We start from the raw sequence: 26,989 nt of genomic DNA on the forward strand, positions 1-26,989 counted from the left end.
CCACTCAGCAGCACAGGGGCTTCGAAGGCCATGAAGATGAATTCTTTAAAATTAATTTAGTATAAACCAAATTAGAGAATGTTCTTATTCAGAACATGAAAGTATGAGGTATTTAAATCTATTCTTTCATTTCCAAATGAATCATTTACCCCCATGTTTTTATATAGCCTACAGTAGGACAAATAAATAGGAATAATAATAATAATGCCAACTAAATGATTACAAGAATTCACATCACGGGGGGAATTGTGCATATAAGTTAGATTTTGTTGCTTTAATTGTGCAAAAAGATTTTTGTGTTCTGTAAAAACGCACCGGAAGTTCTTATTTCAGCTGGCGGAACCATCGGGGCGGAACCTTTCAATCATACATCCATGGCGGAACCCGAACACAGGCAGCGCAGGCACAACACAAACCAGCAATGCCGAAAAAATACTCGTACAGTCGTGAAACGGTAGAGTAAGTATATCAGTCGGCTGTCTAATAAAATAGGCAACAGAGCAGTCTTGAAACTCAATAACGAGAGAGTAGGGTAATGAAAAGAAACTCAGTGTTAGCTGCAGCTTAGGTCAGTGGCTGAAGCTACTTGGCTAGATGGCTCGCTCTGGCTAGAACTGACTGGTTTTCAAAATAAACTTTATATTTATCTATTCGTTCATACTTGAATGCTCTGTTGATATTTGCACATTTGATTCTTACAGAAGAAAAAAGTCGTACTCCATCATGTCACCATAGGCATTTGAAGTGAGGAGTGGTTCTAATTACTCAGATTCAGTGATGTTAGTGCATGTAGCAGGACAGTGCCTTCCTTTGCGGGGGGGGGGGGGGGGGGGGGTCTAGCAAAAGGGAATAATTTATTTTCACTAATTCCATCCATAAGTAACACAATGGCAGAATGTATCACTGTTTTGGTCATGGATTTCATACACTTTCTGTAGCCTAATAAAACATCTAAAAGCAAAAATCTGATTGGGGTCCCATGGACAAAATCTTATCAAATGGGGATCTGTGGTGTCAGTTAGGGGTCCTTGACATGAAAAAGTTTGAGAACCACTGGCGTAGAACAATTATAGCAAATGCACTTGCTTATACAAATTCCAAGGTATAGCCTACAAATACAAAGTTTGACAAGTAGGTGTAGGGTATACAAAAATATAAGTTAGTATAAAGTTATAGCTTCATTCCATTTACTAAACAGTGGGCAGAGAAATGGATCAGTGCAGCACTAGTAATTGCTCACCTCACACTTGTACATAATCCATAATATGCATTCACTAATTTGCAGGATTCTTGAATCTCTGTGGGCACAGGGAATGCAAAATTGCAGCTCTAACGAGAACAAACTAAAAGTCCAGCAGGCAGCTTTGGCAACAGGCCTTGTGGATGAGAGAGTAAAGGTACAGTACACTGCACTCTATATACTGTTATAGTCATAAATAAGTCTTTTTTTAAGATGTATTATAATGAATATAAAACGAGACAACACTGGAGGGTTGAGACTTGGCTGCCTTCAGTCACAGCCTGTCTCTTCTGATGCTAAAACACCACCATTAAGTAAACATTAATAAGAGTTTGATATTCCTGCATGCATTGGATTCATCAAGGGGACATCTCATGTTGTCACAGTGGGATAGGGCTCTTGAAAATGATTTGCTGTTTCCTCTATTGACACCTCAAATTGCATCTTGTGCTCAGTCTTTGCTCATTGGTTCAACTGCTATTTTCCCACCCTTAATTTGTCTGAAGGATCACATTATTTTTATTATTATTATTATTACCGGTAATATTATTTTGATTAGATCTTTTTCCGAAATCTCACCTGCCCTCAACTTGCTACTGCTCAGACACAGGTAGAGCAGCTAATCACTAAACCAGTTGGATAAGTGTGTGTAGCATCAAAGGAGTATTGGTCTTTTAATGGCACCCTATGCTATTCTTTATGTTCCATGGTAAAGCTTTGGATATACCACAGGAACAGAAAGAAGAGGAAGGAAGATGCGGGGCCAACACAGAGGAAACAGTTGTGTCCTTCCACGACTCAGGAAAGCATTTCTACTAAAGGTATAGTAGACTTAAGAGGCCGTTCACACTATACGCCGAAGCAACGCCAAAGCCGCGCAGTTTCAATTCAGAGTCCATTCACACTGGCTGAAGCCATGCCAACGCCACGCCGAACCGATAGATTCAGCTTCTGTTTTATTTTCCAAGCGTTGTTTGACACCCTAAAGTTAGACGAATAAATCACATAATAAAAAAGCAAGCTGGTTTAGTATAGCTGTTGCAAGTGGTTGTTTAGAGAGAGAGAGAGAACAAAATTTGTTCACATTTAATACTGTAAACTATTCTGTCCAGGCTCTATCCATGAAGAAGGACTGAGGTTTAAATTGCTATGTTTATGTGGGTGAATTGGCGTTGGCATTGGTATTGCTGGTGTTTAGTAAACCAAACCATTGTTGATTAACATAAAGTAATGTTTTACCTGGGCACTTCACACAGACTACCCGAAGTAAAGACACCGGAGCACTCTTTTCCGTTTGCACGTTTTAATAGAAGGGGAACTTTTGAGCACCAGGACCCTTTTATTCCAAACCTGGCTGAAGCGCGCTGGACTCTATTAATGCATTGTTGATTAACGTTAAAGTTTGTAATAAAGAAATAAACCGCTACATTTAGGTTAGATTTATTTGCAACAATGAAAACTTTTTGCTAAATGCATGTGGGTCTTTTGTCCTTCCGGTTAAAAAAATAAAAACAAAGGAAGGAGAGAAAGGAGTGAGAAGACATAGAAGAGTTCATTTAGTAACCTCATTATCTGTCATTTGCCTTTTTCAGAGAGGAGAGGAGAACTGAGGAGACAATGCAGTGGAGAGGATGCAGTGTCAACCCTCTCCTTTAAAAGGTAAATATGATTCATTTCATGTTAATAACATAATTCCAATGAAGAGTTAATTTGTTAACATAACATTTGTTTATTAATATTAACTATTATTTCTCATTGTCTGTCATTTGTCTTTTACAGAGAGGAAAAGAGAACTGAGGAGACCGAATGCAGTGGAGAGCAGAGCAGTGGAGAGGACAGCTTGAAAGCAGCAGAGAATAGTAGGAAAACATGTATTCGGAAGCTGAATAAGCAGTGTCAATATCAATGTTCCATCAAGTCTGTCATGAATAAAATCAAGGGGAAATAATCAGTAGATCTCAGCAATGTTATTTGAGCAACTTTTGTAAGAGATCTTTATGTAGCTGTAATGGTAATGAGTAAAATCAATAAGAAAAAACATTCAAGCATACAGAAATAACATATCGGGCGGGGGGTGGGCCCCGGGGACCCTGCGTAAGTAGGGTTCCCAGAGCAAATCCACCCCTGGTAAGGGGCAAAAGGCATTCTGGTCAATGTAGGAAATCGCTAACTGAAGTGGAAGTAGACAAGGCAGGTTGAGGAGAAAGGAAATGAGAACACTTTGTCACAAAATAACTTGTGGAATGTGTTTAACATCACAAATTGTAAGTAAGAGGAAGAGTATCTGAGGCCAGATTTTACTTGACGCATGCAGTGTGAAAAAAATTGGTTTTGCTTTGCTGAAATATTCTCATCGTTATCCCAGGTATGACCCATAATGTTGAGAACATGGGTCGAGATGTCGCTGAAGAGTTGTTGGACTCCAACTGGACGAGGCAGGGACAGGACGCATCATCTGAGGAGGAGACGGACGCAGCCGTAACACACCTGCCTCTCGAGAACCCAGACGACGACAGTCACCAAGACGCAGCCACCCGTCTGATACAAAGTGTTGAGGAAAAGGTGGGAGAATGCAAACCTGATGCAATATGGATGTAACTCTTAGCTTCTCTTACAATTTAACATATAGTGGGGGCTAGGGGAGAGTGGCACCTTCGTAAAATAACCGAATGGTTTCATAGGTATATTCCAAGAAGAAAACGGAATGCTACAAAAAATAAGGTGCTCTTAGGTTTGGAGAATCTAATGGAATCAAACAAAAGTCCAAGACACTCTTCTTTGAAAAACTGTGAAAAGCCTTTATTTTATGGACTCATCTTATTTATTCAGCATCTTCTAGGGCAGTGTTTCTCAATGGCGGGCCTCAGAGCGCCATCTACTGGGTGATCTCTCACATCAAGATAGCAAAATTATAGCCTATCATTTATTTGGGAAGGTGGTCCTCAGAATTGTTTTAACAATCAGAAGCCTTGAATGACAAAGGGTTGAGCTCCCCTGCTCTAGGGCAAACACAGTTGAAACTTTGGACTAAATGCGTCCACAAGAGTCTGATGAGTGAGATGAGTCTGATGAGGATTCAAGATTCAAGATTTTTTATTGTCACTCCGTGGTACAAGTATCACGTGTGAAATGCTTGTGCTGTGAACTCCGTTTACAACATAGTACAAATACTGTATAACAGGGCATATGAGTGCAAAAACAACAAGAGACACAACAAGCAATAAGGCAGTAGAGTGATAAGACAAGTCAGAGACAGTGGCATATTCACTGCACATAGGTGCACATGTCATGTGCATACTTTAGACGTGCTTAAACATTTTAAATTCGACGTATTTGACGTACAGGTGCAAATAGCATATACCTAATTAAACATACAATTAAACATTAGACATACATAATGGTAGCAGCTACAGTACGGTACAGTACAGCTACTACACTATTTGTGTATGTTAAGGAGTCTCGTGGCCTGCGGGAAGAAAATGTCCCTCAAGTGATTTGTGCGTGCTTTTGGGACCCTGTATCTCCTCCCTGAGGGTAACAGGGAGAACAGGCTGTTGTGGGGATGGTTTGTGTCTTTGATGATCTTGTGTGAGTGTGAGTATGTGTTGTTTCTTTCAGGTTCAGGAACTCCAGGCTTGTAATTGTGAAGTTATTTTCATGGTGTACAACCAGAGCAGCGGGCTCCTGTCCAGCACGGGGACGGCCAAAGGATTGGACTTCTTGACTTCGCAGAATCCAGGCATTCACTTGCAGTTTGCAACAGCCGTGGCAAACTCTTTAGCCTGATCCATACCGTGTGTGTGGGTGTGTGTGTGTGTGTGTGTGTGTGTGTGTGTGTGTGTGTGTGTGTGTGTGTGTGAGAGAATACCCAGTTCTGTTGGTGCGGGTAGCATCCTCTTATTTTCATGTGACTAAGACACCTCTGATGCGGCTATTTGATCACCATCCTACATTGCTGCCATGTTTCAAGCATTTCATTTCACCGGTACACTGGCAAGTAATGAATAATGGGTCAAATAAGTTTTAATGTTACATTTAAGATGGCCATGTTGGCAATCAAGGATCACAAAGATGGTCATCCTTTAAAAAGGCATTGCTCAGGCCACAACATGACAACAGTGTCGTTAAAAAGTTTAAAATGAATTACATAAATGTAAGGCTTTTGTTTGTATTGTATTTGTTTGTTCTTTCATTTTTCTTGATGAGCACTGCCAGTGCACATTTGCTGTGGCAATAGAGTACCGCAGGGATGACGTATTTTTGTAGGCTTAACCAGAAATCACCGCCATTTTGGTTCGTCAGGGAAAAAGTCTATCGGGTTTTAGAATGGGAATTTCATTTAAATGCATAAAATGAGGTCTGTGGTTAACAAAAACTCAGCGGGATAATCTTCATGAACGTTAATCACTTTTATGCCTTTTGCAGCATTTTCTAAAGAACGTGTTTAAAAAAAAAACGCATTCACGTTCCAAAAGTTATTCACGTTTGTAAAGATTATCCTGCTGAACCCAAATTCACGTTCCCAGAAACTTTTGTTACCCACAGACCTTATTTTATGCATTTAAGTGAAATCCCCATTGGAAAACCCCATTCACTTTTCCTCCTACGAACCCGGAACTTATACATTCCTGCTGTTCTCTAGATTGTTGTTCTTTTTCTTCTTTGTGGTGTTTTACTGTGGCCGTCATCTATTACCATCCTCTTCCACAAATCTTGTATGCCATTGCCTTGCGGATTCTTACCTAAACGCTAAAATAATCTTGTTTCTTTTTTAATAATTAAAAAAGATTCTACAACACACATTGCTATCTGTACAAATAAACATTCCTAAACTCAAATCCTGCAATTGGCTCCTCCCTTTCTGTTATTTCTGACATCTAGTAACACTGATTACTCCTTCTGACAATAATCACATCTTCCTGTTTTGCCATAATGCAGTGTTCATCAGTCTGCGGTGCCCTGAGATAATGATTTGGCCATTGATGATATACGATTTGTCAGAGAGAAGGAGACCTCTCTCAGCTGGCTCCTGCCATTTAAAAAGATTGATACTGGTAGTTCTGATTTTTGGAACCCTAGCTATATGCCAATGATTATGCCACAAACCAATACATGGTCAATGGGGTCATGCTTGTGGCTGTGTAAGCTGACTGAGGCTCACTGACATTTGTCCTCCACAGTGCACAATGAGCCTCACTCAGCTTGCACACACAGGAGCGTGACCCCATTGACATTGTGTTGGTGTGTGGCCAACTATCTGGAGCTAGTATGAGGAACAGCATTGCTGAGAAAGGAATCTGCCAAACAGCATCATTGGTAAGTAGCAAATAGGGCTAGGGTTACAAAAGTCAGAACTATCCCTTTAATCATGTTCAATCCATACAATCATCATCAGTCAACAGACAAGTAGGCTATACAGAATCAACAAAAGAAAGAGAAAAACAAATGACGAAACAAAACACATAGGGCTATCTCATGGAACAATCATGAATCAGCGTGACAACACGACAACAACAACAAAATGGAAATGTGGAACCACAGCAGTTAACTACCGGTAGTATGTTGTGCCAAACAAACAAATTATCTCAAAAACTATACAACAATGCTTATATCTTGACATTCTGAGTGAGAGCAGAAGTAGCTCAAGGGGCAGATGTATGTATACTATATGTATGTTGTGTTAAAGTTGTGTGAACTGTCACAGTTTTTCAAATTAAGTGAATTTAGTAAAAAGCACAGCCTGTTAGAGTGAGACACTCAAGGCTGGCTCCATACGATCCCATTATAAAGTTGCCCCCAGTAAGCCATTACCAACACTGATCCCTCGCATACAGGCATGACAGAATCTTTACAAATGTCATGGTTTTCATGGCCTTACTGTTCTTCAGACAAGTTCCAATATAGCATCTGAATTCGACTTTGAATTGATGTGTAGTCAATATCAGCAATACTTTATTTATTTTTTAATCTGGTAAAGCATTGGATACTCCTTCTGGAGTATTTAATATCAACAAGATTAATGAATGCATGAATTGGTGTATTAATTATTTGGTTCATTTTTATTATGACTATTGTGTTTACTGTTTGTGTATTATACAGAGGATAGATTTTAGACCACACTCCAGATCAGTGGGTGGCGGTAATGCGCCCGAAAGCTGTTTGCCAACCGCCATTAAAGCCAGAAGAAGAGGAAGAGCATCTTCCTCAGCCAATCACGGCCTCAAGCGTAGTTAAAGATTTTGAAAGAGGGACGTTTGAAATTAAACGACAAGCGTCTGTAGGAAATGATACAACAGCAGAGGACCAGAACCGACTCAACCGAGACGAATTGTAGTTTTGGTTGAATTCAAGAAGTACCGCTGGTGACTTAGTACTTTTTGATAACGTTTGAGGTTGCTGAGAAAAACGTCCAACGTCTACGGTACATGTTATGAATCTAACCAGGTTCCGTTAACGTTAGCTAACGTTAGCCGACTTGGCTACAAGCCGTGTCGACTTGTGAGCTTTCGTCGTTGCGTTGTGAGCTCATTTCCCAAGCTTTAGACCGGAGAGGGGTTGTTGTCGGCTATTGTGCAGTAATATTAGGTAAGTACGTCGCTTTTGCCAACAAATGACAGTAGTTGTGTGTGTTTATGTCTTGGTAGTTTGCGTTAACGTTATGACTTAACAGTCGGCCTAATGCTAACTAGCGTTAGCTAGCTAATGTTGCTAACTAAAGGCCTTCTCTTTTTATGTGACGTTGGGTCACGGTACTAACACCTGAGGATGATATTTAATTTAAATTAATGGGGATTCAAAGATGGAAAATGTGTACATTACCATGATCATCACTTTATCGGTTTATCTGGATATGAAGATGGTTCGTCTTATAGATTGTTGTAAGCCTAAAAAGCAGGGCCTCGGCTGCACAAAACGCCCTTAAATCTTATGCTTATGTTTTCCTTAAAAGGTTTAACCTTTAGGAGAAGATTTAATGGTGTTTTGTGCAGCCGATTCTATTTTATGGACAGCTTAACTCTGACTCTAAGGGAAATCTTAGCCTAATGTGCTTTGCAACAGGGCCCAGTGCTTCCGTTTCTGTCTCTGGTTTGCCAGATTCATATTAACGATACGTACTTTGTTTTTGTTCTTTTTCCTCAAGAGTATGGATGCTGCCAGGGTGAAGTTGGCAAACGAGATCAAGCCAAAAAGGCCTGAAATGAAGGTACAAATAATGATCATGACTGACAAATGATAATAAAAGTGCTTTTCTACCAGTAGTGCTGCTATGCCCTGAGCCGAGGGCACAAACTATTCTTTTTGTCGTCCTTGGTGTATGATGTAGGTGCTGACAAACAGCCCATTCATCTAAAATCAACAGCTCTTCCACAAGTCAGTTTATTCACTAGTTAGGAAGTTTGTGTGGAATCTGCCTCGAAATGTGAACAGGTGTTCTTCAGATTAGATTACACTAAATTGCTACAAACATTTTTGGAGACAGTTTTCCTTCCTCCCATAACATTGCAATTTGTAGCAATCCCAAACATTGGTCCAAGTTACTTTGTATACCATTTTGCCTTCATTTAAAGTGTGGAATCTGTTTCTGCTCAGTTGAGCCTTTGAGAGGATAAAACATGAAAGGGAGCCAAAATGGCAAAAAAAAACTATAGCTCAATTTATTCCGTATTTGGTGCGTTTTCATTCATTACAGTTGAGCAGTGATGGACCACAGCGGGTTCCTGTTGTGAAACCAACCCAGTCGTTGTCACGCCGATCCGCCCCGGTCCTTGGTGTATCAAATGGACCTCAGCGCGTTCAGCGACCTGTCAGCCATCAGAAGCCAGTTTCTCATGTCAGCGCTGTTATCAGGACCACCAATACCGGCAATCAGAATGTGAACCCTGCTACTGTGAAAGTAAATTATCCAGCACAACCCAAGTCCACACCGCAGCAAAGCCAGCCGACGACAACTGTGCCCAAGGTGAAGACGGAGCTGGCCAAAACTGCAACAGACTCGTCAAAGCAGGAGAAGCCACAAAGTAAGAGTTTACAACCTTGTCGTGGTTGGACACTACTCCACTCCCCCCACAGGGATCAATAAAAAATGTCTGATTCTGATTCAATCATGTGTATTCTTGGTTGCTAAATCTAGTATCTTTTTTCCCTTACTTTAGGCAAGCCTGCCAGGAATGACTCCACAAATCCTTCTGCATCGTAAGTCTGATTATGGAAGGAGGGGGGGAAATCATTCATTAAGCGGGGTTTCCACCGATCCTTGAAAGTTTGTGAATTTGAAAAATAAAAATCAAGTTATTAAGTGTTTGAGAATAGACATGGGTTATTGAAAGTGCTTGAGTTTAGAGTTTTTTCCTAGAGAATAACGAGGGGGCTGCCTCCATCAAATTTCGCTCCGCCTTCAGCTCGACAGGTGAAAACAAAATATTTTCTAACGAGCGTTGCGGACGGTGGATTTCTGTCATTTGCAACTAACATGACACAGTTGAAGTGTTCACACATTCATGCCTCTCCCCTTTAATTGTCTGAGCTCCTGCTAGTTTTCATTACAAAAACTCATTGTTGTAAGGGGAATTTGGCCTTGAAAAGCAATTGAGCTTGAATAAGGTGTGGGAACCCTGAGGAAAACATCTCAAATGTTTCAACCACCCTGTTCTCTTGTGCTCACACAGGAAGCGGTGGAGCCTGGATGACTTTGAGATTGGTCGCCCCCTAGGAAAGGGTAAATTTGGCAATGTCTACCTGGCCAGAGAGAAAAAAAGCAAGTTCATCTTGGCCCTGAAGGTCCTCTTCAAGAAGCAGCTGGAAAAGGGTGGGGTGGAGCACCAGCTGAGGAGAGAAGTGGAGATCCAGTCTCACCTCAGGTAGTTGCCAGATTTGATTTGCATGATGTGGTTCTTTGTCACCATTAGACATGACTTTAAAAATATTTGAAAATGAAAATAGATGGAGTTCTGATGGAGCCCTGCAATTCTCAAATCTCACTGAGTGCTCAGTACCTCAAGATGTTCCTCTCACACTACAGGAATTATCCCTGATTTTCTCAGATTGTAGCAACCAAGTTTGAAATGCTATCTGCGGCCTCGAGTGGTCTGCAGCCTAATGGGCCTTTTTCATAGAGGACATTTTTTTGTGTCAAAGGCAGGGTGCAAGCAAAAGATTAATGTTCCAACTTCCAATCATGTAAGTTGGAAACCCTCATTAATCTTTTGCTTGCACCTGTTTACCCTGACTTTTTTTTTAAATAAAATGGCCGCTGTGCAAAAGGTTTATAGGTAATAAGAGACCTGACTCCTTACTCTCAAGCTCCATTAAAGCCATCTGGTGGCAGGCATTGTGGCAACGCTTAGGTGAAATCAATGAAAACCATGTTGCATTTCATGGAAGTGTTCAGCTAAAAAAAAATATGGTGACGTTTCAGTTCTCCATTGCTATATGCGTGAGAGAATGCCAGATAGGCCATAATAATCAATATTGCATGAGTCGATTTCAGCTACTAAAACAAATGCAAAACCTTTCTCAATTTGTGTTCTCATCACATCAATTATTCTCATCTCAGTTGTTCACTATTCTTATTTCTATTTTACCACACAGGTCACTTCAGAACAAATTCTAATTTACACACACACACAATACAATGCCTGAATTCTGAATCTTTCACCAACCCGTACCTGTTGAAGTATTTTTGTACCACCAACTATTTCTCAGAATCGTCTTCTGTATTGATGTATCCCACAGGCACCCTAATATCCTGCGCCTCTATGGCTACTTCCACGATGCATCTCGTGTCTACCTCATCCTGGAGTATTCACCTAAGGGGGAGCTTTACAGTCAGCTACAAGCTTGTGTGAAATTCAATGAGCAGAGGACTGCCACAGTAAGTGTCCCATTTTATTTAAAAGAATACCATTTTGTACTTTGCTGTGTTTGAATGATGGGATGACATCACCAACTTACGTTTATGTTCTTACGGGAGGGGGTCGTATTGAGGCCAATGTGTAGTACCAACAACTGCAATTCCTGAATGGCTGTTGAAGCTGGCTCCAAAAGAGTCTTTCCCCATTTACACCCACGTTAAAATGCCCGACTTTACAGCATAAATATATGTTTACTAGTGATGGGAGGTTCAACTCTTTTTACTAACTCGAGTTTGTATGACTCACTAAACGGTCAGGTTTTCGAGTCACCTCAGTCAGTCACCCCCAGAGCCCGAGGAATCTCCCACCCACCCCACCCCCCTGCCCAGAGCAGCTCACCAGAGATGTCCGACTCTGCTAGTCTGCTGGGTAACTTTCAGTTTACCCCTCGAGTTGCTCTGAGTCTGCTAACTTGAATGGGCTAAAATACTTGGTTTACAGTGACAGTAAGCCATGAGTATGTACTGTGTTTAAGTCTATGGTAAACTTTACAGTGACAGTAAGCCATGAGTATGTACTGAGTTTAAATCTATGGTTTACAGTGACAGTAAGCCATGAGTATGTACTCTGTTTATACCAGGGATGGTGCAACTTTGATGATAGCGGGGGCCACAAAAAATGTCCTCGCTACCAGAGGGCCAGATTGTGACCGTGCACTTCCACCAGTAGCCTCCTGTAACACCATCACTCCCAAATATAGCTACTAATTTGATGAAAAGGACTGGTAATCCACCTTTATTATACCAACTGTTATATTTTTCATATTCAAATTGAGTAATTCAGATGACACCGGAAACTTTGCCCGCTACATTAATTTGATGGGTTACATCACCCAAATATGTCATATTAATCAGATTAGTAATGTTGCATGTGCTATGTGCATCCTGGATATAGTTTGTTACAATAGTGTTAGCTCAAATGCTAATGTTAAACAGTATGTGGATGGACAATGCTAACGCCATTAGCGCCATGTTCTGGGATGTACAGTAAAATAAAAACACAGATTTGGGTGGCCTAACCTAACTAAAAACGTCTGCCTTGTAAAATAATAATAATGATAAATTGCAAATTGTCCCAGGGGCCACATGTGGCCCGCGGGCCGCCAGTTGCGCACCGACCGCTGGTTTATACCATGGAGTTTTGTAGTAATCTGATGTTGAGAAAATCCTCAGGTGACCTGGGTTTAGGAAACCTTTTCAAAATCAATAAAAAAAATGTCCAAAAAAGAAAAGACAAGAAAAAAAGCATTTGTAATCAACCTACACATGAAGCTGCTTTCCTTAGTTCCTTGAAATTCTGCCATTTTGGAGATGCCACATTTGACTGCTATTCCATTTCCGGCTCCCCTCCCTTCTCATGACTTTTTTCTGTTCAACTGGGATGCAAACTAGTCACCTTTCGGTGACAGTCACCTTTTCCATCCCAAAATAGGACGATTCAATGAATGATTTTGAGTGGTTTTGTGTCTGTTACCTTTTTCACTCTCCATGAGTTTGCATCTCTGGTTAAAGCTGTGGTTTTCAATGTGGGCTCCGGGGGTACCAGGGGGTCCCAAGCAAAACCTAAACTGCCATTTTCTATGTAACACGCTCACCTTTTATTTATTTACTCACTCCCCAGTACATCATGGAGCTGGCAGATGCCCTCAACTACTGCCACAATAAGAAGGTGATCCACAGGGACATCAAACCGGAGAACCTTCTACTGGGAGCCAACGGGGAGCTGAAGATTGCCGATTTTGGCTGGTCTGTCCACACACCCTCCTCCAGGTATGCATATAAAACCGTAGTATCGTAAGGTTGAGGTAGAAATGTTTTGTTCTTGTATTTTTATCTAGGCATCTCGCACGCTACGCGCGCTCGATGCCTATGCTTGGCCGCAGCGCAGCCTCGCCCGTAGCTCAGCCTCGCCTGCCCTATTGGCGCACGTGTTGCTCACTAAATGTTGTTGCATCAGTGATGTCACAATGCCTCCTTGTGTGTGTGTGTGCGCCCCATTATGATATCACTGAGGACATAATCTGTGTGTGTGTATGTGCCCCCCTATGACATCACTGATCAGTCTTGTCACAATGCCTCCTCGTGTGTGTGTGTGTGAGAGAGACATCACTGATCAGTCTTGTCCCAATAGGCTCGTTTGACATGAGCAAATTCTGCGCAGATTCGACCAGCGCCTTGCTTGCCCCGTTGCATGATGGTTAGAAAAGTTGTCCGACTTGCTCAGACTGCGTGAGCCACGGGACTCTCATGAGAGCGAGGCGCCGCAGTTGCTCCCCACCAACTGCGCCCGACTGCACAGAGCAGAGGATGATGCGAAACGCGTCAAGCTAAGCGCCCATTGGTTCAACACGGGTGCATCACAAACCCACCGTGAAGTGTAGAAAGTACTAGAAACATCAATTTTATATCTATTCTAAGCTGTCACTCCATATTTTACATAAATACCACCTGTAATGCCTACATTAAAATAAAAATAAGTAATCTGAAGGGCTGGGTCGTTTGAGCAGTGAGTGTGGGGCGCTAATGCATGTTTTAATTTATTTACAAACCGCTGTTAAACAAAACTGTAGAAGAAGAAAAGCAGCAGCAGTGAGTGGGTGTGTTCGACTTGTGGACGCCTCGCCTGACTGCTCGGCTGCTCTCGTCTGCTTTCCAGGCGAGGCAGCAGTCAACTCAAACAAGCCTATTCCCTGTGTGTGTGCGCGCGTGCTCTTATGACATCACATCATTAGCTAATTAGCCTAATTTAAAAATCTGGCTCCGTCAGGTCACCTGCACGGATGCCCTACACAACCTGAAGGTTTCAGCCCGATCGCACGTAAAACGGCTTAGCTATGGCTGAACACAGAACTTGAAACAAACGGACAAAGTCCACATACCCAACTGTATAGATAGATTGTTGCTGGTTGTCGTCTTCTATGTACATGTCTGGAATTCTATTCAATGCCCGCTGCAGGAAATGCGTATGTTGCCCCACCACAGTGGCACATCCCAGTGGTGGTCACTACTGAACACTGCTGTCTTGTTGTCTTGTTCTCTTGGTTGTTCAGGAGGTCCACCCTGTGTGGAACTCTGGACTACCTGCCTCCAGAAATGATTGAGGGAAGAACTCATGACGAGAAGGTGGACCTGTGGAGTCTGGGGGTCCTTTGCTATGAGTTCCTGGTGGGCTCTCCCCCCTTTGAAACAAAAAGCCATGACGAGACCTACTACAAGATAGCAAGGGTAAGGATGGGGGGGGGGGGACCTGAACAATGGGGGTTTATTTCATAGAGCTGTATAATCTAGATCCATTGATAAATGCCAAATTAAGCATTACTTTTCTTTTTTCTTTTTACGTCACAATAAAGAAGGGACACCCCTGTCTTCACTTGCTCAATGAGGTTGATTGAGCAACGTTTCGATTAAAATACCCTTTTCTTGAAAGAAAAGTCTTGAAAAGTAAGATCTGCCGATGTTTTCACTAATATAAATCATCATCAGAGTATGTTACACTGCTGTTATCTACTGTCAACGAGCTTTCATTTATTTGAATGGTTTATATGATCAGAGGAAGCCTTGAATTGATCATAGTCTAAGCACTATATAAATGCAGTCCATTTTACCATTCAAATAAACCACAGATACAACACATTGGCAAGTGCTTTCATTACCTGATGCACAGCAAAGCTAACGGGTAACAACAATGTTCTTACCCATTTCTTTCATAATTTCAAACTAATGCAAATCTACCCTAGATTGTGAAGTTTATTGTGTCTGTTTGTGTTGTTGAATGGTTGAATGTGTTCTTTAACAGAAACTGGAGTTTAGCGCTTACTATCTTTTTTTTTTTTTTTTTTTTTTTTGTGACTTGTCAGGTTTACAAGGTTTGGGGGAGCTGATATTTTCACATGGGTTGGACATGAGAAGCTTATGTTTTATGTGCATGCTTGATTCAAAACATTTCTAATCAAGTTGCTTAAATCTGTCTGCCAATTATTAGCTAGCAATGACTGTCCAGGGGAAACAGCTGTGCAAGAATTTGCAGATTTAATTACATTCTAATCTTACTGTTTATCCGGCTACTTATTTATAGTTTACTTTCTCTACAAATGTATGCTCTTCCTGTACTGTTGATGACTTGTTTAGTTTGAGCTCAGAGAATTAACTTGACGTTAGGATGAGAGCACTCATAATGTTATGACACCTGAGCCATCTGCGATGGGGCACAACCATCATCGCAAGACACATTGCCCCTCACTGGAATTATAAACCTATAGAATAGGATCATCGCCGGTAGCGGCCATCATAAAGCGCTGTACTATATAATTTGTCTAAATCTTTTTTTTTTTTGTCCCTGTAGGTGCAGTATAGTTACCCCGCTGAGGCCAATGTCAGTGGCGGTGCCAAAGACTTGATTAGCAGTTTGCTGAAGCACAACCCTATGCACAGGCTGCCCATCGAGGGAGTCCTGCGCCACCCGTGGGTGGTCGAGCACTCCACCACGAAGCCCACCACCCTCACAGCCACCACAGAGCCCAGCCAGTGAGCACATGTTTGATGTGTTTTCATGTTTTGCACCTGAACACCTTGAACGTGAACTCTCCAACTGCTGGCTGATGACTGTATTGTGTGTGTGTTTTTTTTCATGACCCAGGGGCCCTATAGCTTACGCCCGGTGCAAGGGCAAGCATTCTCATTGCTAGTTTTATAGCACTCAAAATCTTAATTTTTCTTTATTTAGATTACTATTTCATTATGAAATGTTTAAAAACATAGCTAGTGCATGTTCAAATAGAGCTGGCACATAACTCCATGCATATCGGCACCAACAGGCAACGGTTGTATTGATAATTGATTTCTGGAATAATATGACCAAATAAACTAAACAGCCTTCATCAGGGTATAGCATTTCTGTCTGGCTATATACCCTGAAGAAGGCTGTTTGTGCCGCTACGCATGGAGTTATGTCCCAGCTCTATTTTAACAAGCACCAGCTGTTTGTAAACGGTTCATAATGAAATGGTAATCTAAATAAAGGCTTTTAACCTTTTACCAGAAGAGTGACTTGGACATTTATTTTGTTTTCTTTGCCTTCATCACTTGTTTTTGGACTTACGAGCACTCTCGACCTTTTCTCTCCCTTCTAATTTTTTCTTTTTATTACCACTGGGTTACTGAAACACATCCTCCTTTGATGGACTGACCATGTGGTAATTGAAAGAAAAAAGGGAGATTTTGAGTGCTAGAAACTAGCAATGACGACGCTTGCCTTGCATCGGGCGTAAGATCAAAATCTCCCAGGGAGATTTGAGTTTAGCGATTTATTTAGATTGGAGTTTAGCCATCAGAGTGACTGGCCAGTGCAGAATGTGGCTGTTCGCAAGCGCAAAATTTCCAGCTGGTTCATTTAAATTGGCTTGTACCACTGTTCCACTGTTCTTCATAATATGTTTTATTATTTTATTTTTTTCTCTGCAGGCATCTTGAGCCATTGTATTTGTCTTTCAACCTTTTAAATGCATATGGCATTCATGTCTGTAAATATTTGACTGTTTTTTGCTTTGTTATTGAGAATTTTATTGTTTATTAAAATCTCACTACTGGAAATAAATAATACATGTTTTTGAAACATTATTTTCTTTTCTTTTTCTTCCCTTTTTCTCCCAATTTGACATGTCTAATTTCCTCCTGTCTAGCAGTCCCAGCTGCTGCTCTGGGGACTAGAAGGGTAGGCTCACATGCTATCCTACATCGTATCCTAAAAATGTTGTCACGTTAGATTGGAGTAATTGAAAGTTATTGTAACATTTTGGGTTTTCAAACTCACATAATTGATCAACAAGACTTTGCACTGATAATGATTGCTTTGATTCAGATAACATTTAGTGTCAGTTGCGCTCCACAACACCCAAGGTATTCCAGTAGTGTGTGGCCAATAGAGGGCGCTGGGTCACCACATTTACAGAGGGACATACTCCTGGGCAAAATTATTGAAGTTTAAACCTGTATTTACCAGTCCTGGCGAAGTTGTGAAAAAATGACAAAGGGAAATGTTTTGGAAAACGTCCTGAAATGCACAGTAGTAGAAATGTGTGGGAACCATTGTGGGGAACTTTGTGGTGTTCTGTCAGTTTCTCTGGCTGGTGGTGGGAGCTGCTCTGGCCGCTAGGTAGCGCCATAGGCATGAAAATGTCCAGTAAAATCCCTGTAGGGTGGCAGGAAATTCTGCTTGTGCGGTGTTGACTTTTTCTTTGTTTTGTATTAATGTAAGAATACGATTAGCATATTTAATAAATCATTTGCAAGTATAGAACGTCTGTTTTTTCTTTTTACTTTTGGTAATTGGTAGATTCAATATACTAGATTGGGATATGCTCCAGAGTTTGTACGAAAATCTACTGTTGACTGAGGAATTGACATTGAATTCCGAAAAGGTGATTAATTAATTTCCCTTAAAAATGATATCCATAAGAATCTGCCATGCAATATACTTCAAAGATGCTATTTTGCAGTTTAGGCTGTTATACGTTCACTTCCATAGTAGTTGTTCCGCGTGGATGCGGCATGTTGAAAGTGACATTTGCCCAAGATCGAGGCCTCTAGTCTAGTGCATCTGTTCATGCGGCATGGCAGAATAGAAATGCACGTTTTTCTTATGCTTGCACCTCCCGTTTTGCAGCATGACCTTTAATGAATTATCCATTGATAATAATATAGCTTATGATTGTGTAGCTATTCATGGCTACGATCCGTGCATATGCAGGTGCTTGGTGCTTCAGACAGATGGAGATTAGACCAACCGGAAATAACAAGAGTTCGTCCAGATGTTGTTTTCTGTGCAGATAATCAACACACAGAGTCGCTGAACAGGTAGGCCAAGATTCCAGCCTGCAGGGGGAAATCTGGAAAAGGCTTGTGGTTTGAACATGCAGAAAGGCAAGGCCCGACATCAATGCTTTGATTTTTTTAATAGTTAAAGAAATATATAGCCTAATCCAAGAATTTTTGCCATGGAAATAATACATTAGCTATAGCCTATGGGATTTCCCCTTTGCAATGTGACCGATTTGTGTTTAAAAAAATAAATATGAGTGGGACTATTTTCGGTATTTTATTATTGAGAAAAAAATACATGTCTCACCGTTTTCATTACATAAAACCACACACATTTTTACAATATAATTTCACTTATATTTCTTTATTCTTTAATATTCATTTTCACGATATATGATAACGACTTTGAGATATACATTCCATCTTTTTGAAACCACAACAACACACTACACACACGGTTTTATAACATTTCCACAGGACCCATTGGATTGCACAGAATGAAAAATGTTTTATGCACATTTTCTTCTTTAATGATATCTTTTAGATTCAGACACTCGAATTTTCGAGAGATCAGCTTATCTTTCAAATCAATCTCGGAATTTCAAATGCACAATGAAAAGAATTTCGGAGGTAACAAAATTGAGTGTGCAGGGTTTCAGTTTGGGGTCCCCTCTGTCTGAGTAGCATTTGGCCCAGTTTGTAGAGTTAAAGGTTATGCCAGAATGTCTATTTTTTTTTAGGTCAGGTGCATTTACTGTTATTGCATTTAAAAGTTCAATAAATTCCATTTCAAATGTGTTTATCCCATTTGAAAACCTATAATTCCATAATTTTATAATTCCATAATAGTTTTATTTCCACTTCCCAGTGTTATTATAATATTTTATGTCTGAATATCATACATTCAATGCATAGTTTGTATAGCTGCTGTGTACTATCTGATATTTTCACTGTATGCATTTCCATTAGTTTAATCAGCTCAGGGGAAGGTCCGATTTCCTCATTTCTAACGAAACAGTATTTATTATGCATTCATAAGTGTGTTGGAACACCATGACTGTGTTTTTACTGTTGGTTATTGCCATTGTGTTATTTGCAATCTTGTTTGTCCAGGCTTTTCTGTTTAACACCACATCCCACTGTCCACTATGCCCATTAAGAAAGTGGCTTTTTTATGTATCTTACTCATCATGAATTGTCGCCCATCACATACTTTGAACATTAAATGAAGTGAATTCTCATGTGGGGAAGCACCACAAGAGTGATGAAAAGACTAATTGCTCATTTTGTAATTTTGTTTAAGGTCAATATTGTAAACCTTCACTCCACTGGAAAATATCTAAATGTACTTTGTTCGCATATTTATACAACATGTATAATTGTCCATATAGAGTGTTGTGTATGCACTAGTTCTTCCCCTCACTGACGCGGCTCCATTGCTCTGTGTGTGTGTGTGTGTGTGTGTGTGTGTGTGTGTGTGTGTGTGTGTGTGTGTGTGTGTGTGTGTATGTGGGTGTGTGTGTGTGTGTGTGCGTGTGTGTGTGTGTGTTCTGTGCGCGCTTTTTACGCATGAATTAAGCAGGGGGGGCTGCACTTGCTGGGAAGTCGTGTTTTTTCACTAAATGGCGATTTGCAGTTAATATCTAGTTCCAGCAATGGCTTGCATCTAATCGTGTATGTTATACTTGTAAGCTTCTATGAGCCCCTCCATTGAGTGAATGAACCCAGATATGCTGCATATACCTCCTATTACAAAGATGGCGACATCAAAGAAAACCTGGTGCCATAGCAGCTTTCTCCATAAAAGCCTGAGGTGGAAGAGACTGGGAAGCAGAAAGCACAGCCCTGCGCCTGTCAGGCTGCCAGTGAGGCCCATGAGAAGGGCGAAGTGTGGCACATAGATCGCCATGAGCAAGGTGAACACGACAAGGACACACCGGAGAGAGAGGCCCCAGGATTTCAGGCGTCCGTCGCCCCCGTAGCAATTTGGGAAGTATGTGCGTGCCCCTTCCTGGAAAAATGATTTCTCTAAAACTTCGACGGCAGCGAAAAATGGCAACGGATACGACAGCAAGGCTTTGGCCACTAAGAAAAGATTGACGACAGCTCGGATGGTTGAGGGTAAGTTGTCAGTGATGACCTCCTTGGTGGTGTCAGCCCAGGTCAAATAGGCCACCAGGGCGAAGAGGCCCTTGAGGATGCAGGCAGCGATATGAGTCCAGTTCATCATGCAGTGGAACTCGCTGGGCTTCTGCATGTTCCCCTCCAGAGACGGCAGGAAAATCTGAGAGGTGTAGCTGAACACGATGATACCGATAGAGATGGGGAACTTCTTGACATCGATGTAAAACTTGACCTTGTCCCAGGCCCAATCTCTTGCTCTGGAGAGACAGTAAGCGATCACCAGCACGTTGATGACGAAATGGGCCATTGTGCACAGCAAGCTGAACTTGGAGACAGCTTTCAGGTTCTTGAGGAAGGCGCATGGGAGAAGGGCGACGGTGGCGATGATGGCCCACGATTTCTGTGAGATTGGCATGTTGGGGAAGCTGTTGTACATGAGATTACCACTGACAACAACATACAGAATACAAGTCATCACTAGCTCTATGATTTGGGCTACATTCACGATATGGCCACCCAAAGTTGGGAATCTGGGCGCGCAGCACGCGTTGGCAATGTCCACATATGAGTCCCTTACACGCACAAGTTGGCCGTCTTCATCCTCCTCGTACAGGCAGGAGATGAGGATTTTCCCCGTGTAACAACACACCACGGCGGCGAAAATAATGAGAAATAGTCCGAGGTATCCCCCGTGCAGAATGGCGTAGGGCAACCCAAGCACGAACATCCCCTGGAAATACAAACACATTGGGCATGGTTATATGGGTGCAGCTTCTATGAGGCCCTCTATTAAATGAATGAAACATAATGACATCAGAATACAGGCCTAGCTAAATTATTAATCAGTCATGCTTTTCTGAAAACACAATTGATGATGATCACAGACTGGAGGTAACAATTCGCTCAACTTTCTAAACCTCTACAACTTTTTTTCCCTTTCTTGTTTTTAATTAACACTATTGTATATTGGCCTGAAAGCTATCTGCAGTGAATGCCCAGTTTTCATGTTGTGGGTTTTCCACTTTGCTCTGAGCGCATCCACCCCACCTCTGACGTCATCACGAGACGGAGGAGACACTGACGTCACTGTGACAGACCACGGCCTTAATAAGGCATGAAAGGATTTTTGTCACATACTCAGACTCTGTCGCGTAAATCACTTAAACGATGGCCCCTCTCCTTTCACATGATCCAAGAAGTTGGATTTGGGTCAAAATAGCTGCGCGCACACGTGCGTAATGGGATGCTTATCAAAACAATATGTGGCAAATTTGCATTTTTTTTGCTCATTTTCTCTGTATGTGAAAATGCAATTGTCAAAGGAATATTTTTTGTAGCATATGATAAGCAATAGATTTCATTCTTGCACGATAACTCCGTGCGTAAAATCGATGCCTCTCAGACATTATTTTAATTTTTACACAGTTTTTCCTTCACTGAAGTTTGGTGTCTTTATCCTAAATAATATACGATAATGCAACAAAATACAATACAGCTATGGCCAGGTAACATATTGTGGAAAAATATAACAGTTTCGCCCATGCGGGGTGATAGGCAGTTTTAAGGGGGTGCATGCATGACACGCATAATCACAGAGAGAATGCTGCAGGGGGCACTTCCAATACGAGTTTTTCCTTTTTTAAACCAGCAAAATGCTATGATTATTGACTTATATGTGTGTCCACGGGTGTGCGTAATAGTGTTTTACGACAACTTCGAACGCGACTCAGTCAATCAGAACAGTGTCGGAACCACCCGTTAATCCGGTCGGTGGTGCGTCTTTACCTGGATTGCATTCGTGACGTTCCAGCCCGCCTCCCAAACGGTGATTTTTGGTCTGGATTCCGACAACTCGTCTGTCAGACCTCCGTCCTTTGAGCCTGAGGGCGGAGGACCGGTGCCCTCTCTCTGGTAGTGGCTGTCCCCGTCCAACACGCCTCCTTCCCCGCCACTGATCTGTCCACTCCCCTCTCCTCCCAACTCGTCGGATGGCATAATGTCCATCTGCATGCCGTGCCTATGGTCGTAGTCCAGGTCGTCGCAGGCGGCGAAGCCCAGACCCTCCTCGTCGGTGGCGGCCTGGAAGCCCAGCCTGGCGAACATCCCACTCACCTTCGCCTGGGATTTGTTGGAGACGGTGGTGGCCGCATTTGACAGTTTATTCGAAATCTTGCCTCTGATTAGCGTCGCCATTTTTCGCTCCTCTCTCAACACTCAACTGTCTGCAGCAAAAATAGTTTTTTTGTTTCCTCAATCAATCAATTTAGAGGCTACTTTTGGACTGCGACGCTTGGTTCTTTGCATTCGACAAAGCCACGGGAAAAACGCACTGGTTTTCAAAGCCACTGATGGGTTTCAGTTGCTATCTCCACTTCTTATTAAAGGTACGCCTGCTGCTCTTGATTATCCCCAGGTTCATGTCACCTTCAGACGTCGCTGCTCCGTCTCTGCATCTTGGCAACGCACTCGGTTACTCGACGAATACGCCCGGTATTCGTTAATTGGGGCAGCTTAAAGCGGTGCGCGCAAAAGCTTTACGCAAAAAATTAAAAATTAAAATAAAAACCTGCCTCTGGAGGGCCTATTATATTGTTTTATTTTAGCTTATAAGGTGTCGGTGCAGCGTTTCCAAGAGTTGGTTGTTGGTTTTCAGGTGCCTTTACTGATGCCAATGCGGTACCGTGGAGCCCGGGGGGGCGGGGGAGGCAGGGAGGAGACACGTGTCCTCATCAGCCTGCCAATGCAAAGCACGTCTCCAGCCACCCCCGCCCCAGTGCCCCGCCAGGAGAAAACGGGAGCTTTGCTGCATTTCTAGGGGAGGTGCTTGCAGTACCCCCACCGCCCCAACCCCATGATCTATAATACTTCATCCCAACATCCAATGACATTCCGGGGGCCTCAAGTCTCGCATAACTTTACGCGTATAAAAGGGTGTAGGAATTTGATGAAAACCCCACCAACTCTTTGGATCAGGTTATATAACATGAATACATTTTTGTCTTTTTTATAGGAACAATGTTGCGCCATGCGTTTCTTTTTAGCGACAAGAGGACGTGGAGCACCAAAGTAGTACCCAAGTTGTATCTATTGGAATTATATGGATCGGGTTTAAAAAGCGTGTTGGGTGTATTGATGATGGGGAAAAATATTTCCGTGCATTTTGTCTTGCTATGATGGTAAGGTGGAACTTGAGACAGCGTTGATGATATTCATAATTCATATGTAATTTTACTTCATTTTTTACGAGGTGAAAGATACATTTTTACCTATTTTTCTTTCATTTTAGACTTTTTATTCGTTGCACTGCCTTTGATTCTGTCTTTTCTGCGGGTGGTAACAAGAGCTATAGGTACGTTTCCTGTTAAGAAAAAGGGAGACGAAACTAGAAGAAAAACGTTCAAAGAAAATACATAACTGACATGAAGATATAAGGATGCACCTTGACTGATCTGGATTTTTTTATAGTCTATTTTTTAATTGTTTATTATTTTTAATATTTTGATAATGCTTCAGCTTTTATTTTCAGAATGAAAATGAATCCACCAGTGGTTCAAAGATAAAGGAGTTCCTGCTTGAAAGAAAATAACAAAACGAGCCTGGCTGAGGAATAATTTGCATCGTGGATTTTAGTAAATTTATAGGCCTATTAGGCTATATTCCTTCTGTTTTTGTGTTCTCAGCATTGTTACATTGAATGGGCTATCAAAACAATTTAGCCATAATTCCAATGAAATGTTTTTTACAGTGATAACTCGCTTTTAACATAATAGCCCAATGAAGTAGGCTACTGTAAACTGTTTGTTGTTGATTGTCTTGTCATAGCTATATACTTTGTGTCCGCCATTTTCAGTGTTGCATGCTGCAGGAAAGTTCATCACCATGGCCGTGGCCTTGCCACACTTAAACCTTGATCGTCTGCCATGCATATAGCCTATAGGTCTAATGCTATATTTATTAATAGCCTACATTACTGTATTTGCTTTTGACACAGAAATATGGCCTATTCAAAAATATTAAATTTTTGTACAGCTTGAAAAGCTTTGTCCTTCATTAGATTAATTTAGTCCCGAATTAAATTGGGCATCATTCGCAAATGGACAACGATCATAACAGCCTAACTGAAGACATTGCAGAGCCAGAAAACATTCACAATGTTTTGCCCTTTTTCTTTTTATGTGATCCAGAATGAAATCAATTTGTACCGCGGTTGAATGATTTCACTGAAGGAGCAGGCCTGGCGAGGAATCTCTAAATCTAATAGTGTTTGAATTATGAAATAAATACTGCGATAGCAAACTGCTCGCACCGACGCACGCACCCTTGTGTGCGTTGTTTTTTCCCGTTGTGGGAACGAAAATTGCTGATTTTCCCTGCAGCCTGAGTGAAAGCGTCGGTTGTTATCAGCGGGCTGCAGCGCTGCTCTGATCCACGCAGCGAGGAGGAGGAATGGAGGCCGATTTCCGACCTGCAAACAATTAAAACACATAATACACCTATATAGGCCAAGATTTAGGATATAACTTTTACAAAATGATACGTGGATGAACTGACACAAAAAGCGGCCCAAAACCCACTTTTTACACTGAAAATGACGACGAGCCAATCACGCCGTTTTATTATTCCATTCATAACGACATAGGCTATTGTCAGCGAAATGTCCAGTCCATCTGCAGCCCCTGATTTTGTAGGCAACATTTTATCTGGTCAAAAATGCCAAATCATCCCTGATAGTCTGGGAAGTTGAACTATATCCTCCCTCATCTACAAAGGGAGGGAAAGTGATTTTCCTCATTATGCGCACAGTTTATCACCTATCATCAGAGCAGCGCAGCAGGGTCAGGTGCCACGTCCCAGGAGGATCCTCACCACTGTCATCTCTATATCGATACAGATAGGCTATATAGCCAATCACGCTCTTATCTCTGCGCCCCAGTGCCGCGCTGCTTTGTTTGGCCCGCATTTCCCAACAAAGGCACAACCGATACGCACCGACAGCGTGTTTTTGTCACCATCCACGGCCAAATCAGAAACGCCATTGTGGTCTCGCTGTCGCCTCAAATTCATTCCCTCCAATGGATTAACCCCCCCCACACACACACGCACGCACGCACGCACGCACGCACACGCACACACACACACACACACACACACACACACACACACACACACACACACACACACACACACACACACACACACACACACACACACACACACACACACACACACACACACACACACACTTCCCCTGCCCCCTCCTCGCTATTTCACCCCTGGCTCTCCTTTTTCACATTACACACTTGGGTGAACTGGCACAAGGTTCTGCAGCTTCACGCCCCCACATGCCCCCCCCCCCCCCCCCCCCACCCTCTTTTCCACGAATCATACACAAATGACTAATTATCGAGATGGGATATTTTCTCCTGGCAAAAAATAAAAATAAATAAATTGGTGGATGCGGGCAACCTGCAATAACGCAACCATTAAAAAAACAATTAGCTTTCACAAAAGCTTGGGTATCGGCTAGCATATTGTTTCCTTTAAAATAATACTGATGAAGGTCCTAGTGACCGAAACGTTTATCCAATAAATTCTCCTAAAAAGGTGAGACAGTGTGCGGGAGCTTTTCTTTATAATTCCTTTAAAAGGCCAAATCAAATAGCCTAGGCCTAAAGTTTGATTACGCGTGCCGGCGTGCGTGTGCGCGCCCGTGTGTGCGAGAGAGAGAGAGGGAGAGGCGGTAAGAGGGATATTAATCACTTGACGTATGCAGAATGATCCAAGAGAACAAGATAAACTATTCACATCGTCAAGGGAAAGTATAAGTGTGTGGGGTCGGGGACTTGATGCAGAAGGCTTGAATTAGCCCACCTACAGCATTCAACAACAAAACCTTCATTGGTATCAGGCAAGTGGCTGATTGCTTTTGTGTAGCCTAGCCAAATGCACGGACATAGCCTATATGGGATAACGGAAAAAAAAGGCCAAAGCACCATTCCGCAGCTGAGATCTCAAGAATTCATTCTGTTTCATATTATCTGTCATTTAACCCATGACTGGGCTGCTGTGACTGCCTGCCATCAACCAAGCGAGGCAGAAAATAACGACACTCCACAGTTAATACCCAAGGGAAAGTGAAATGGCGCTCGGTGTCTCTGGAGACGGCGGCGCGAAGGGGAGGGGGGGGGGGGCTAATCACAAGACCTCAGAGTCCATTAACATTTGCATCACAATCCCAGGTGTAGTCTGGTTTGTCCATTACCGATTTGATAAGCTGTTCACGTTGCAGTCACGTTTCAGCACCACAGAGAGCGGGCGCGTCTCGACATGAGACGCCCGCTGTCCATGGTGCTGAAGGTGAGTGTTCCTCCCAGTGGAAAATGGTCTGACTTGCTGCCGATGCTGCCGCCGACACGTTAGAAACCTCCAACTAATAAGCTACTAACTGACCTAACGTGCTTTTTTCTTTTTTCTTTTTCTTTTTACCGCGTTGCAGTCTGGCACAATGAAAATGTAGGTAGGCTATGAAGATGACTGCTCTCTTATAGGTTTTCCTCTGTTGTTTCACGCAAATGTGCAAAATCGTCAAAACTAACAACAAAAATAGTTCCAGATGGACTTCAACATAAACTTGTCAAGTCGGGGCATCTGTCTTGACATGAAAGGTTTGGGAATCCTTGGCAATGTCTGTAAAATGTAGGTTATAGTTGAGAGTGGAACTGCATGAGTACCTTTTTAACTTTGGCAATTCTAAATAAAACTATGCTATTTTGATTGGTATAGCCTAGACACTATGTGGCACATCATTTTAGTCCATTATCTTCAATCTTCTCTCTCAGTCTGAGCTGCAGCACTCATACATCAGGCAATCACAGCCGCCGCCCCCTTCCAGACAGAAA

The 26,989-nt window shown here is 42.1% G+C and overlaps 3 protein-coding genes across 3 annotated transcripts; 2 read left to right on the forward strand and 1 right to left on the reverse strand.

Moving 5' to 3' along the window:
- Positions 1–1,291: 1,291 nt before the first annotated feature.
- On the forward strand, positions 1,292–5,056 carry LOC310798551 (uncharacterized protein). Its single transcript, XM_083661094.1, has 6 exons — positions 1,292–1,397; positions 1,956–2,061; positions 2,833–2,899; positions 3,020–3,099; positions 3,606–3,802; positions 4,859–5,056. Exons 1-6 carry the CDS (start codon positions 1,314–1,316, stop codon positions 5,024–5,026), a joined length of 702 nt encoding a protein of 233 aa, XP_083517220.1. The 5' UTR covers positions 1,292–1,313; the 3' UTR covers positions 5,027–5,056.
- Positions 5,057–7,568: 2,512 nt separating this feature from the next.
- Positions 7,569–17,318, forward strand: aurka (aurora kinase A). The gene is made up of 9 exons (XM_083661088.1): positions 7,569–7,825; positions 8,382–8,444; positions 8,931–9,258; positions 9,394–9,433; positions 9,907–10,098; positions 10,973–11,111; positions 12,772–12,920; positions 14,201–14,375; positions 15,493–17,318. The coding sequence occupies exons 2-9, from the start codon at positions 8,385–8,387 to the stop codon at positions 15,676–15,678; spliced, it is 1,269 nt and encodes a 422-aa protein (XP_083517214.1). The 5' UTR covers positions 7,569–7,825; positions 8,382–8,384; the 3' UTR covers positions 15,679–17,318.
- A 2,314-nt stretch (positions 17,319–19,632) lies between these two features.
- Positions 19,633–22,283, reverse strand: slc32a1 (solute carrier family 32 member 1; the record flags this gene model as incomplete). The annotated part of the gene is made up of 2 exons (XM_083661085.1): positions 19,633–20,820; positions 21,876–22,283. 2 exons carry the CDS (start codon positions 22,281–22,283, stop codon positions 19,633–19,635), a joined length of 1,596 nt encoding a protein of 531 aa, XP_083517211.1.
- Positions 22,284–26,989: the final 4,706 nt, after the last annotated feature.

This window comes from Poromitra crassiceps, assembly GCF_964638095.1.
Source record: "Poromitra crassiceps genome assembly, chromosome: 25".
Classification (NCBI taxonomy): Eukaryota; Metazoa; Chordata; class Actinopteri; order Beryciformes; family Melamphaidae; genus Poromitra; species Poromitra crassiceps.

Bases quoted from the DNA above. Each gene is read 5' to 3' on its own strand.
- LOC310798551 (XM_083661094.1), top strand. From the start codon at position 1,314: ATGCAAAATTGCAGCTCTAACGAGAACAAACTAAAAGTCCAGCAGGCA. The intron at 2,062-2,832 runs GTATAGTAGACT...TGCCTTTTTCAG, and splicing joins GGAAAGCATTTCTACTAAAG to AGAGGAGAGGAGAACTGAGG. The intron at 2,900-3,019 runs GTAAATATGATT...TGTCTTTTACAG, and splicing joins TCAACCCTCTCCTTTAAAAG to AGAGGAAAAGAGAACTGAGG.
- aurka (XM_083661088.1), top strand. From the start codon at position 8,385: ATGGATGCTGCCAGGGTGAAGTTGGCAAACGAGATCAAGCCAAAAAGG. The intron at 9,259-9,393 runs GTAAGAGTTTAC...CCCTTACTTTAG, and splicing joins AAAGCAGGAGAAGCCACAAA to GCAAGCCTGCCAGGAATGAC. The intron at 12,921-14,200 runs GTATGCATATAA...TTGGTTGTTCAG, and splicing joins GTCCACACACCCTCCTCCAG to GAGGTCCACCCTGTGTGGAA.